The following is a 12,622-nucleotide window of genomic DNA, read 5'->3' as shown; positions in this document are numbered from 1 at the left end:
ACATATACTCTTATATTGCTGCTGTTCTACTTTAACTGATCTGGCTGCCTCCTGTTGCATTCTGGGATTTGCAGTTTATTATTTGTTTATTTATTTATTTATGGTATTTTTACCCCGCCCTTCAGCCCTAAAGGCTCTCAGGGAAGGGGCATTTCGAATTCTTTGCCAGAGAGCTCTTAGGCCTCACTGAACTACAAACCACAGAATGCAACAGGAGGCAACCAAAGCAGTAAAAGTGGAATAGCAGAACTATACGAGAGTAGTGTGGGAATCTCCTAGTACGTGCACTTATGGAGGCCTTTATTTATTTATTTATTCATTCATTTATTTCATTTATATCCTGCCTTTCTTCCAATACCGGGATGCAAGGTGGCTTACAACATATTTAAAAGCCTATTTTACAACCAATGTGATGGGTATATTTAAAAACCATGTAAAAACATATAAATAACTATAAAAAACTATAAATATGTAAACAATTTTTAAAAGTTAAAAACATGAAAATGCAGCAAATGACTACATACACACCATAAAACAGCACAGCCCATCCCAGATGGCATATCTGATGGCATAAAAATGTTTTAACCTGCTAGTGGAAGGAGAGCATGAAGGAAGCCAACTTGGCCGTTCTAGGGAGGGAGTTCTCTATTATATTTATTTATATTAATAAAGCATGATGATGATGATGATGATGATGATGATGATGATGATGATGATGACGACCTATAAAAGCCTGTATAGGGCTTTTATAGGTCATCACCAGCACTTTGAATTGTATCTAGAAACAAACCAATAACCAGTGAAGCTATTGCAACAAGAGAGCTGTGTGCTCATCCAATCCTTGCCTGCTTTCCAAGGCTGCTGTAAAGATCTTCAGAGAGGCAGGAAATATAAATCATCATCATCATCATCATCATCATCATCATCATCATCATCATCACCGTATTATTATTATTACCCCGGAACTGGCATGATTTCAGTGGTTAGGGGTAAGCATAATATTCATAATGACCATGGTGGCAATGAATAAACAGTGGCTCTACCCAAGAATCTGCTGCATCTTCTGTCTCTTCTTTTGGCTGTGCTCTGCTCCAGTACCACCCTGGGCTTTGGCCACGATCCTCATCGTTGCTGGCGTCCTGTTCCTCTGCTGCTGCTTCTGCGCCTGTAAAAAATGCTGTGGCAAGAAGAAGAAAGGAAAGAAAGGGAAAGACAAAGTGAAGGCTCAGATCAATATGAAGGAGGTGAAGGAGCTGGGCAAAAGCTACATCGATAAGGTGAGCAGCAACACCTGAGGGGCTGTTTCTGCACTTGTCTTTGTGTCTCCAGAATACTGGTCAACCTATATTTTTAATGGTGTCTTTCTAGAAGATCACTTTCCAGAAGGAATTCTCTGATATGAGAAGTAGAGTGAGGGCTTTGCTGAATCTCAGATGTCCTCAGAAGGACAAGTCTTCTTCCAAAGCTCAGCACTGTTAGGGACAGTCACTGTCATTTCCCTGAGGTACCTCACAACAGATAGTACAATTTTTGCTCACTTTGGAAGTAAAACTTTGCTGAGGATGGAGAAGGCAAGCTGTCAGCTAATATGTGTAGGAGCTGATAGAAAAAGAGACAAAACCTCAAACAGTGAACTTCTCCACTTCTCCCATTCTACAATATTCATGAACATTGTCTCTTCAGGCAAGATTCCTCTTGAATTTAATTTTTAATCATGCTTACTGAGGAAGCCTGGTGCATGGATTCACCTCTCCTCTTGTTTCTTTGGGTAACACATCACAGGCTAAGTAACAGAATTTTAGCACTGTGTGCTATACTTTGGGTACAGTATTATAAGAATTGCTTTTGTTATTTCCCATGCAAGTGCTGAAGAAGACTTCATATGTCAAAGCATATTCAGTACACCAACTTCAGTTCTGTGTTTTACTCATGCTGCATGGTGGTAATGTTATATATGTTTTATTTTAACTTTCAGCCTTCACTCTGTATTCAATAATTTTGCAGTTATTGTACTTTCATAATCCCTGTTCTTGTTGGGTTGGACTGTTGCTGCTGTTTCCTTCCAAGCAGGTTCTATGACATTTTGGGGTATGTGAATAGGAACAGGAACATGACCTAGGGAAGCATGAAACTACAGTTGTCCCTCTCGATTCGCGGGGGATCCGTTCCCGACACCCTCACAAATCCAGAAACAAGCAGATATTCGAGTCCCCATTGGTTACAATGGTGGCACACTCCCTTGCCATTTTGTCCCTCCCTGCTTGCCATCCGCAAAGTAGTGAGACGTGGACTCCAAGTCTGTGAATGGGGAGGGATGAGTGTACTCCATTTCCTGCTGCTGCTGCTGGTCTGATCAGGATCAGAGAACCTTTAGCAACTCCTTTGTCTAAAGTTTTCAGGAATGGCAGAAGATTCCCAATCATGGATCTCTCACATCATGCCTATTTTGATCAAATGGAACAAGATGAAAGAATATTTGTTATATGGCCTCAAGGAGAAAAAATATATATGCTAGTGTATGTGACCCCTCAAGGTCTCCTCGGGGGCTAATCCAACTGCCTTGTGAGGCAGCTTGTGAGGTTGGATGGGATGAGCTCTTGCACTGAGCTGCTGATTCTGAGATGTTCTAAGTATCTCTTTTATTAGGTGTTGGCTTTATCTAGTCATCAGTATGGGACAAGGAGCAGGCAGATGTGTTAAACTGCATCCCCTTGCTAGGCTCAGCTTTATCTGGATCTGGTAGATGGGTATGTGGACAGCAGGAAAAGTTGAGTTTGGGTATCATTTGGAGTTTGGAATGGAGAGCTAAAAAGAAGTACTATACACTGAATTCTGTCTCTGTGCTTGCTTCTGTGTCTTCATAAACTCTCATTGACTTATATGTTACATGCCTATACTTCTAAAGAGGAGGAGCAAATTCTTCTGTCTTTGATCCTAATGTCCCCACCACCACCACCATTGGCTGTCTTGGCCACTTTTTCCCCTTTCCTTCTAGGTTCAGCCTGAAGTAGAAGATTTGGACCCATCACTGTTGCAGGATTCCAAAGAGGAGAAGCCCCAGGAGAAGCTGGGGAAACTCCAGTACTCACTTGACTATGACTTCCAAAGCACACAGGTGGGAATGGTCAATACTTGCCCCCTTTTTAGATTAGAGTAGACGAGGTTAACCACTCATAAAATGATAAAAGAGAGGAAATGCAGCACCCAAAAAAAATACCAAAAGAAGGCATCAATTCACATTATCTACATTTTTTAGCGTGAGTTTTAAATTCAGTGCTCTAATTTAAATAGAAATATAAATTTAAGGTAGGGTGATCTAAGGCAGTGCTACTCAAAGTGGTGGTCCCTGGACCAGGGCTGGTCTCTGAGCCATTGGCTGCTGATCCCTGGAGAACTTTTAGGAAAGAAAGAAACAATTGCTGTCGATGGGCACAAATATGGGAAAATATTGGGGTGGGGGGACATCAGATCGCTTGAGAAGGATTGTTCTGAGGTACAGAACTTATTCTGTAGATAAGGTTCAGCACCTTAGACAGTGCCTTTAAAATCCAAGCTACAATCTGGAGTAGATTTATCACACCAGTAGTATGGAAGCCATCAGTCACCGCTAACTACAGTATAAGGCAATTTCGTAGCTTCTAATGCTTGCTTATGTTCCAATCTTCCCCAGCTGGTAGTAGGCATTATACAAGCTGCTGACCTCCCAGCGCTGGACATTGGAGGCACCTCTGACCCTTATGTCAAAGTCTTCCTGCTCCCAGAGAAAAAGAAAAAGTTTGAGACCAAAGTCCATCGCAAAACCCTCAACCCCACGTTCAATGAGTCCTTCACATTTAAGGTAAGGTGCCCTTTCTTTCTCTTCCTCCAAAGCTCCAGAGATAACTAACACTTTGCATTTTTTCTTCTTCTCAAGTATCACCTTCATTTTTAGCTTTAATCTTTCTCCATCCTTTGTGGATCCCCTTACCTCCATCTCGCACCTCAGTCATTGTTATTCATTATTCTGTTTATTTCTATCCTTCCTTTTTTCCAGCCCTGAATTACAAGGTGACTTACAAAATTTAAAACAGATGCAGATTAAAAAAAAAAAAAAGCTCACATCACTAAAATATACAGAAGTTAAAACAGACTATTAGTAGAATTAAAAACAACTTAAAACATATCTGATAAAAAAGCAACAAATGCATGTGATACATATAATAATGAAAATCTCTGCAACAAAACAAAAAAGGCTTCACTTGCTGCCAGTATGATACCATGAAGGAGGCCAGTCTAGATGTTCTAGGAAGGGAGTTCCAAAGCCTTGGCGCAGTCACCAAGAAGGCCTTCTCCCATGGTCTCAACAAGATATCACTATGGATGGTATAACAGAGAGAAGAGCTTCCTCTTAAGATCTCCAAACCTGACAAGATTATCTGGAAGAATGTGAACCTTCAGATAACTAGGACCTGAGCAATAGCATCTCAACTAACCCTTCACCAACAACCCTCTCAACCAAGAGTGCCTGCTCTTCAATCCATTATTTCTTGTGTTTGACCTTTAGGTTCCCTACTCAGAGCTGGGTGGCAAGACCCTTGTCATGGCGGTCTATGATTTTGATCGCTTCTCCAAGCATGATGCCATCGGTGAGATCCGTATTCCCATGAACACGGTAGATCTGGCACATGTGATTGAGGAGTGGCGGGACCTACAGTCAGCTGAGAAGGAAGAGGTGGGTGCAAGTGCTAAATGTTGGTGCACAGGCAAGAGCATCTACCTTTTCTCTGTAAATATTACCTCATACTGCTATGTGGCTGAGATTAGGTTTGAAAGACCCAACAGCAGATGTGGGAAACAATAATTGGATCCTGTTTGCACCTGTTCTGCAATGGTGGGTGCCAGTTCTGTGGGTGACAAAAAATGCATACTGGAGGGTTCTGACACATGCTTCACCTTCTCTGAATATGGAGATCATCTCCACAACTTTCCCTATCAGTCTGGGCTGGCTCTGTCATTAGACAGAAACAGTGGTCTCTGCAGATGTTAGAGTACAGAAGTGCAATTGTATGGAGACCAGGAATACATATTCCCACCCACACACCCAGGGCTTCTCTCATCCAGTATACCAAAATATCTTCCTCTTTCTCCCCTCTAAAGTGGCAACTGGAAGTGATGTCATGTCATTTTTTGGAGGGGAAAAACTATTAGGGGTGCTGTGGGGTGGGTAGGACTATTTATTTATTTACATCCCCCTTTTCTCCCAGCACAGGACCCAAGGTGGGGTGTGTGTGTGTGTGCGCGCGCGCGCGTGTTGAGCATTTTCATGTGAAAAACTGCTGTTTCTTTTTGAAACTGAGATTTGGAGACTTTGGGGGACAGACAAGAGGCTTTGGAGGTGGGGTCCAAGGGCTTGATGGATGGCCACAGTAACCCATTTTCACTGTCCTCCATAGATCTGCTAAGATAGACTCCTAACATTTGTCCCCCAGCAGCTGACTGACTTCTTTGAGGTACAGGACGGATGTTGTTTCACTCCTAGTGTGTAAGATTCAGCTGCTGTCACGATCTACTTCTGCACATGGAACCAGGAATGCTGTCTTTTTGTTCTCAGGCTGTGAAATGTCCACTGGCAACTTTCATGAAAGTGGGTGGGGAATCTGCTCTTGGGTATTCTCTGAATTCAAAGGAGCTATCCAAGGTGCTGGATCTATTTGGGGGACTGAATTCAGCACCTTGGGTAGCTCCGTTCAGGCTAAGACCCAGGATGGAATCACCTCATTTCTGACATGGATGCCACCAGCTTCTACCAAATATCTCTGGCTGATCCTGACTCCAGCTCATATTCTGTTCTGTCTTCCTGCAGCATGAAAAGCTGGGAGATGTCTGCTTTTCACTCCGGTATGTCCCTACAGCCGGGAAGCTAACCGTGATTGTGTTGGAAGCCAAAAACCTCAAAAAGATGGATGTGGGAGGCCTTTCAGGTGAGAGTGCACCTCTAAAATACATAAAGAGCCAGAAAACTGGGACCTAAATGCTCTCTATGGGCATTTTATTGTTTCTGCCATCCTCCTCCCAAGCTCTGATTTCCTCATTCTCAGGGTGCATATTCCATTAATACTTACTGTACATTATTCCTGTCACTAAAATTTTTTGCAAAAAGCATGCTATGCAAAGTCATATGATCATCAGAGCCCCTGTTAAGGCCAGGTGTTGCAAAAAGCAAGAGAGGAAAGAGAAAGGGAAGAGTAAAACAAGCAAACAAACAAAGAGACTTGATCTTAAAGTCCTTATGTCCCACCATGTTGAGAGAGAAGAGTCAGCCAGTATCAGCTAGGCCCTTCCATGTTGTTGGAACAGTGAATCCACCCTGGGCTTTAAAGGAAGTATCCAAAGTGCTGCAACTATTTTTGGAATTAAAGTACAGATGAAAACCATAGTGGCATCAAGATCCAAAATGACCTCAACAGATGTGAGAAGTGGACGAAAACAAACGAAATGAATTTCAACAGAGATAAATGCAAGGTGCTACATTTAGGCAGAGAAAATCAGATACTGAAATACAGACTGACATCTGGCCTGAGAGTAGTCCACGGATTCAAGAATTCATGGCTTGAAAATATTTTTAAAATATATAAATTTTCAAAGGCAAACCTTGATTTTGTCATTTTACATAAGGGATACCATTTTACTATGCCATTGTGTTTAATGGGACTTGAACATCCACTGATTTTGATATCAACAGGGAATCGTAGAAACAAACCCCAGTGGATACCAAGGGCCCAGTGTACATGTGAAAATGATCTAGGGATCTTAGGAGACTACAAGTCAACTTGCTTCTAAATCACCTTGCGATGTGGTAGCAAAAATAATAATGCAATTCTATGCAAAATCAACAAAAGTATAAGGTCCAGATCAAGGCAAGTAATAATACCAATTTATCATCAGATCTCATCTGGAATACTCAAAGTCAGTTCTGGGCATTACTGCTTAAGGATATCAACAAGCTGGAATGTGTCCAGAGGATAGCAAACAAGATGATAACCAGGCTCTGTTAGGAAAAACTAAAGGAGTTGGGTATGCTTAGCTTGGAGAAGAAAAGATTGAGAATTTTCTGAAAGACTGTCACATGCAAGATGGAATGAGCTTTATTTTAATCTGCTCCAGAGAATGAGGCCTAAACCAATGGCTTCAGATTTCAAGAACGGAGATGCTGTCTGAACATTTAGGGAGAACTTTCTGATAGTAAGAGCAGTTTGGAAGTGGAATAGACTACTGGAGAAGGTGGACTCTTCTTTGTTGGAGGCCAGTGACCTAGGGTTAAAGGGCCATCAGTCAGGGAAGCTTTAGCTGTGGATTTCTTATCTTGGCAAGTGATTGGACTAGAATATCCTTGAGACCCCATTCCAGCACTACAATTCTGTGATTCCTCTCCTCTGGTTTTATGTAATCCTAGAGTATCTAGCAAGATGGAGCACTAGAGAGCTCTGGATAAGAATTCTAGATAGTTCTTCCTAAACCACAAATCCCAAGTTACACCGGATGTTGCCACTGTGGTTAAATTTAAAAATAGTGGTGTAATTGTATAGCATGAAATGGTTCCACGAAGTGCTGTCTGAAAGCACTTTACTCCCCATTCTCTTCTCCTGCTTTCTCACCTAGTATAATATTGTTTCCATGACTCTAACGTTTCTTTCCCCCACATCTCTCTCTCAATCTCTGCTCCCCCAACTCCCATTCCAGATCCCTATGTTAAAATCCATCTCATGCAGGGAGGGAAACGTATCAAGAAGAAGAAAACAACCATCAAGAAGAATACACTCAATCCTTATTACAATGAGTCCTTCAGCTTTGAGGTGCCTTTCGAACAGATCCAGGTAAGCTTCTTTTGCTAGCCACCCATTTCTCTTGAAGGATGCTTATTCTGATCCAGAATATGGTGAGAATATACCCAAATTACTTCCATCTTGCCAAAAGTTGGATTTGAATGTTCAAAAAACTTGGATTTAAAAGAAATGGTTTTTGCAGAGGCATTGACTATTTGATAATTTGAAGGTTAATTTGTGTATTATTTTGACCCCAGCGAGCAGAACAAATGATTGATATTCATTGATTTTATTTTATTTGTATCCCATCTTTCGTTCAGAATTGGGATCTAAGGCAGGCACACATAACATATTTTAAGTACCAATAAAAAGTACTAATAAAAATACAAAGGATAAATAATTAAAATTCAATTAAACTATTTATTTATTTATTTATTTATTTATTTATTTATTTATTTTAGTTATATGCCACCTTTCTCCCAGGACAGGACCCAAGGCTGCACCCAGAACAATTTTAGTTATAATTTTGAGAGCTAGCATAGTGTAGTGGTTTCAGTGCTGGACTACAACTCTGGAGACCAAGGGTGACCTTGGGCAAGTCACATTCTCTCAGCCTCAGAGGAAACCTCTTCTGAGCAAATCTTGCCAAAAAAGCACTATGATGGGTTCACAGTAGGGTTGTCATGAGTAAAAAATGACATGAAAGCACACAAAAAGAAGTTATAATTTTATAGTCACAGAGGTGAAAATAATCTTAGAATAGGGAGTTCCATAATGATAGATCTTGTTGCACATTATGTGTGTGTGTGTGTGTGTGTGTGTGTGTGTTCATAGGGTTTTCTTAGGCAAGGAGGTGATTTTACCAGTTCCTTCCTCTGAAATATAGCCTATAGCACCTGGTATTCGTTGGTGAGCTCCCATCCAAGTACTAGGCAGGGCTGACAATGCTTAGCTTGCAATATCAGATCTGGTGACTTTACAGTGTCTAGCCCTCCGTACATAGTACAGTACCACACATCCCCCCCATATATGTTCCACATTTAAACAGTTCATGAGCTTTCTGTCAGGCCTGCCATCAAGCTATAGAGCATTACATCCTTCCACATTTTGGCTTATGTAAGAAATGTAAGTCTTTGTAGATTTGCAAAATGACACTCAGTAAAAGCTGTTACATAACAAATCAATTTCTCTTTTTCGCCCCTCTTTTTTGGGAGGGGGTCTGTGATAATGGTTTTGGAAAACATTTCCTATATTCCAAACTCATGCCCATGAACAGAAATATGCCAATTTCACTGGTTGGTTTTTTTGTTTTGTTTTGGTATCCTTAATAAGCCTCTGTGAGGAGAAAGAAGTCGGTTCTGCAAATCCCCATAGAATTGGCAAGTTCTGGGACATGAATTAGCCTTTCCTTCAGGATCAGAATACCCATGATCCCAATCTTTTGAAGAGCGCCTGTCTTTGAGGAACTAGAAGGATAGATGCCCATGGATGTTTGGTGTCCCAAGTTCAGCACAGTTCATTACTTAAATTTTTCCCATCTTAAATTGGACATTAAAGACCAAACTGTTTGGTGGCAGTCTGGGGCCTGATGCTATTGCAAAGTAGTGAGGAGAGGGTATAGTTTTCAGCAGAAAAACTGTTAGCTTGGCCTGAGTTTTAAAGACCTTTTCATATCCACCATTATTTCTGTACAACACACCCGCCTGCAATATAAGCAGAGGCTGGATGGCCATCTGTTGGGGATGCTTTAATTGAGATTTCCTGCATGGCAAGGGGTTGGACTTGATGGCCCTTGTGGTCTCTTCCAACTCTATGATTCTATGAATATAGCAAACATGCATTGGGAATCCAGGAAAGGGAAAGCAAATCTGAAAGTAGGAGTTGTAGGATGGCTCAGAAATGGTGAAAGGGAGAAGGGTTAAGCCCCAGCCTCCCACTTATTGCTTCCTCTGAGATCATAATCCTGTCTCTTCTCCCTTTACAGAAAGTCCAAGTTGTTTTGACAGTCCTGGATTATGACAAGCTGGGCAAGAACGAAGCCATTGGAAAGGTCTTTGTGGGCTGTAATGCCACAGGCGCAGAGCTTCGCCACTGGTCTGATATGTTGGCCAACCCTCGGCGACCCATTGCCCAGTGGCACACCCTGCAGCCCGAAGAAGAGGTGGACGCAGCGGTTGGCATAAAGACCTCTTGATGCCCCTTTCCTGTCGGCCGAATTGTCCGGCAACAGTTCTGTCTCCTGTCCAGAGCGCATGGGAGTGTGTGGGTGAGGCACCCCTGAAAATGTGTGTGTGGAGAGGGGAGCCTGTGAGCCTGTCTCTTCTCTCAGAGCCATTACCTGTTGAAAAAAAAATCTTCCAAGATTTAAAAAAAAATCCTGTTTTTTATCCACTGTGTGAAAAAGGAAGGGAGCTTACATAGTAGTTGGAGACAGGTGAGAGGTTTACTACAGGTTTAGTGTGAAGCTGACAATGCAAATTTTGCAGGTTTAGGTATTTTGGTTTCAGACATGAGTCGTTCTCCTTACTGTTTGACCAAAAAGAAACCCTTTAAATTATTGGATAATATGTTACCATTGCCACAGGCCTCAAATAAACCTACTGTTTATCCCTTTTAACCTTTGCTTATACATTAGTGTAGATTTGCGACAGGTGTCTTTAAATGAAACCATTTCGTATACATTTAGGATAATGTTCTGCGGTGCCATGTTTGAAAACTAGACCTCCTGTGAAATCTGTTGTAAACAATGTCAGCAGATGTATTTACAACCGGTTTGCTAAAACATTGCAATGTTTCCTCTAATTACATTAACTATATAACCTTGGGCATTGTGTTATGATATTGCTCTCGAAAGTACGGTGCAAAGTTAAAAACTATACCGGAAATGTTTTAAAACGTGTTTAGAATAAATGTTTTAAAACGTAGTTAGGAAATGAAGATTTTTTGCAACTTGAAAATGGCTTTTCTTTCTGACCAAGATGCAATTTATATCCACTTACCTGGTTTGGTATTACATTCAAAGTAGACATATATAGAATTATATCATACAATAACTTTAAAGCTTTGGTCTTTGTGTGGCAAAACACTTAAAATTTGGGTTTTGTTAGCAAAACCAAAACACTGTTGACTTAGGGTAAGACTTCAAAATATATTGGGCATGAGCTTAATATACAGAACTCTAGTAAGTGTGTGGTAGTATATCCAAATTATTTTACATTGCAAAATGTTCACATACCTATCTGGCATATAAAAACTAGCCATCATTTGCAGAACTACTGTAGATGTGTTTAGCTGCTCAACTAAATCTTAGTACACATTTGGAACTGAGTTTCTCCTGCAAGATCGCCACAATTTTTTTCAGTTTTGATCTTAAAGTGTAGAAGAGTGTTAAACGTCCATCAGCCAATGTCTTAAACTGTTCATATCTAGCTTATCCTACTTTCTAGTGATCTAAGTTAGACTTTTATAAAAGTTTGAACATAGCCATTGACCAGTTTTACAACATTCGCTTTACAACGTATTTATTAAATGGTTGATATGGATATTATAGAAAATTTGCTATAAGCTTTATGTAGACCAGTTAACTACCGATTTCCTAGTGTTTTACTACCCAACTTGTAATAATTTTGCTATGTTAAAAAACAAGTTTACATTTTTGCTACAAGCTTAAGACTGGTTTATTATTACAACTGCAACGAGTTTGATGTTTGTTAGCAAGCAGTTTGAAACATTTTATAAATGACAGAGCATTTATCCAGATGTTTACTCTAGGATTTACAGCTGGTTTACAACTGTTTTACACAGGCTGAAAAATGTTTACAATCCATTAACCTTTGCTGTGGAAACGTTACAAGACAAACGGGTTTTACAACACATATTTTGTAACTCTATAAGTAATTCTCTACATGACTCACTAATATGCCGAATGTTTATTTAGTAAGTACATTTACAACAGGAACAATGTCGTTTTAAAGGATTTCCAACCATTTAACTTCAGCAGAGCTGAAATTAAGGTGGAGAATTTATTTGAAAACTTAAATATTTGAATTCCAGTTCCAATTGTAGTCAGATCTCAAAAATTAAATGCAAAACATGAATTCTGGATACTATTCTGAGAAAGTTTTTGGGTCGGAGCCAAACAGCTATGCGGACCAAGGGATTCTCAGAGTTGTAATCCCAAAAGTAAATTTAGACTGCATCCACACTGGAGAAATAACCCAGTTCGGCACCAGTGTGACTGCCCTGGCTCAAGACTATGGGATTCTGGGAGTTGGAGTTTGTTGTGGGGCCCAGAGCGGAGCTCCGCTCCACTCTGGGCCCACAACAAACTCCAACTCCCAGAATTCCATAGTCTTGAGCCAGGGCAATTACACCAGTGCCAAACCAGGTTATTTCTCCAATGTGGCTAAAGCCATAGATCTGTTTCATACTTTCACAGTGGTTCAAATTAGAATCATAGATATTAATATGGATTTTTTCCTCATTCACAATACGTTTACAATAGCTTTTGTATCTGACATAAAGCTGAAGTTCACCCAAGTGTTCAATCCATGGAACTCGGAGAAATAGGCCATTAGATTGCAGAAATAGTTCTTATTCTTGTGATTTTCAGACGAGGTCCAGTTTTCAAAGAAAGGTGCCATCCATATTTGGGACAAGATAGCGATCCAAAGCTAGAATTATACCTTTTCTTAATGCATTTACCTCCTCCCTGATCACACCATAACTATGGAATTATAATTCTAGAGTCCCATTCTTTTGGAACGATGTCTTAATTCTCATCATCACCTTCCTCATCTTCATCAATAGCTACAGCAGAG

At 40.6% G+C, this 12,622-nt stretch overlaps 1 protein-coding gene across 2 annotated transcripts in view; it reads left to right on the top strand.

Moving 5' to 3' along the window:
- LOC149303649 (synaptotagmin-1-like) overlaps positions 1 to 12,082 on the top strand; it is a 42,352-nt gene extending 30,270 nt beyond the window's left edge. For both annotated transcript variants that reach the window (XM_089479979.1, XM_089479978.1), the window contains exons 3-9: positions 1,096 to 1,277; positions 2,996 to 3,115; positions 3,671 to 3,838; positions 4,544 to 4,711; positions 5,843 to 5,960; positions 7,720 to 7,853; positions 9,787 to 12,082. In XM_089479979.1, coding sequence (XP_089336105.1) covers positions 1,096 to 1,277; positions 2,996 to 3,115; positions 3,671 to 3,838; positions 4,544 to 4,711; positions 5,843 to 5,960; positions 7,720 to 7,853; positions 9,787 to 9,996 — 1,100 coding nt within the window. In that variant the 3' untranslated portion in view covers positions 9,997 to 12,082. The remainder of the gene's footprint in view (positions 1 to 1,095; positions 1,278 to 2,995; positions 3,116 to 3,670; positions 3,839 to 4,543; positions 4,712 to 5,842; positions 5,961 to 7,719; positions 7,854 to 9,786) is intronic.
- The last annotated feature ends 540 nt before the right edge of the window (positions 12,083 to 12,622 follow it).

The sequence above is a fragment of the Sceloporus occidentalis genome, unplaced genomic scaffold, assembly GCF_023333645.1.
Source record: "Sceloporus occidentalis isolate IW3139 unplaced genomic scaffold, rSceOcc1.0.p SCAF_14, whole genome shotgun sequence".
Classification (NCBI taxonomy): Eukaryota; Metazoa; Chordata; class Lepidosauria; order Squamata; family Phrynosomatidae; genus Sceloporus; species Sceloporus occidentalis.
The sequence above is the reverse complement of the archived record's forward strand: the minus strand, read 5'-3'. Positions and strand labels throughout refer to the sequence as shown.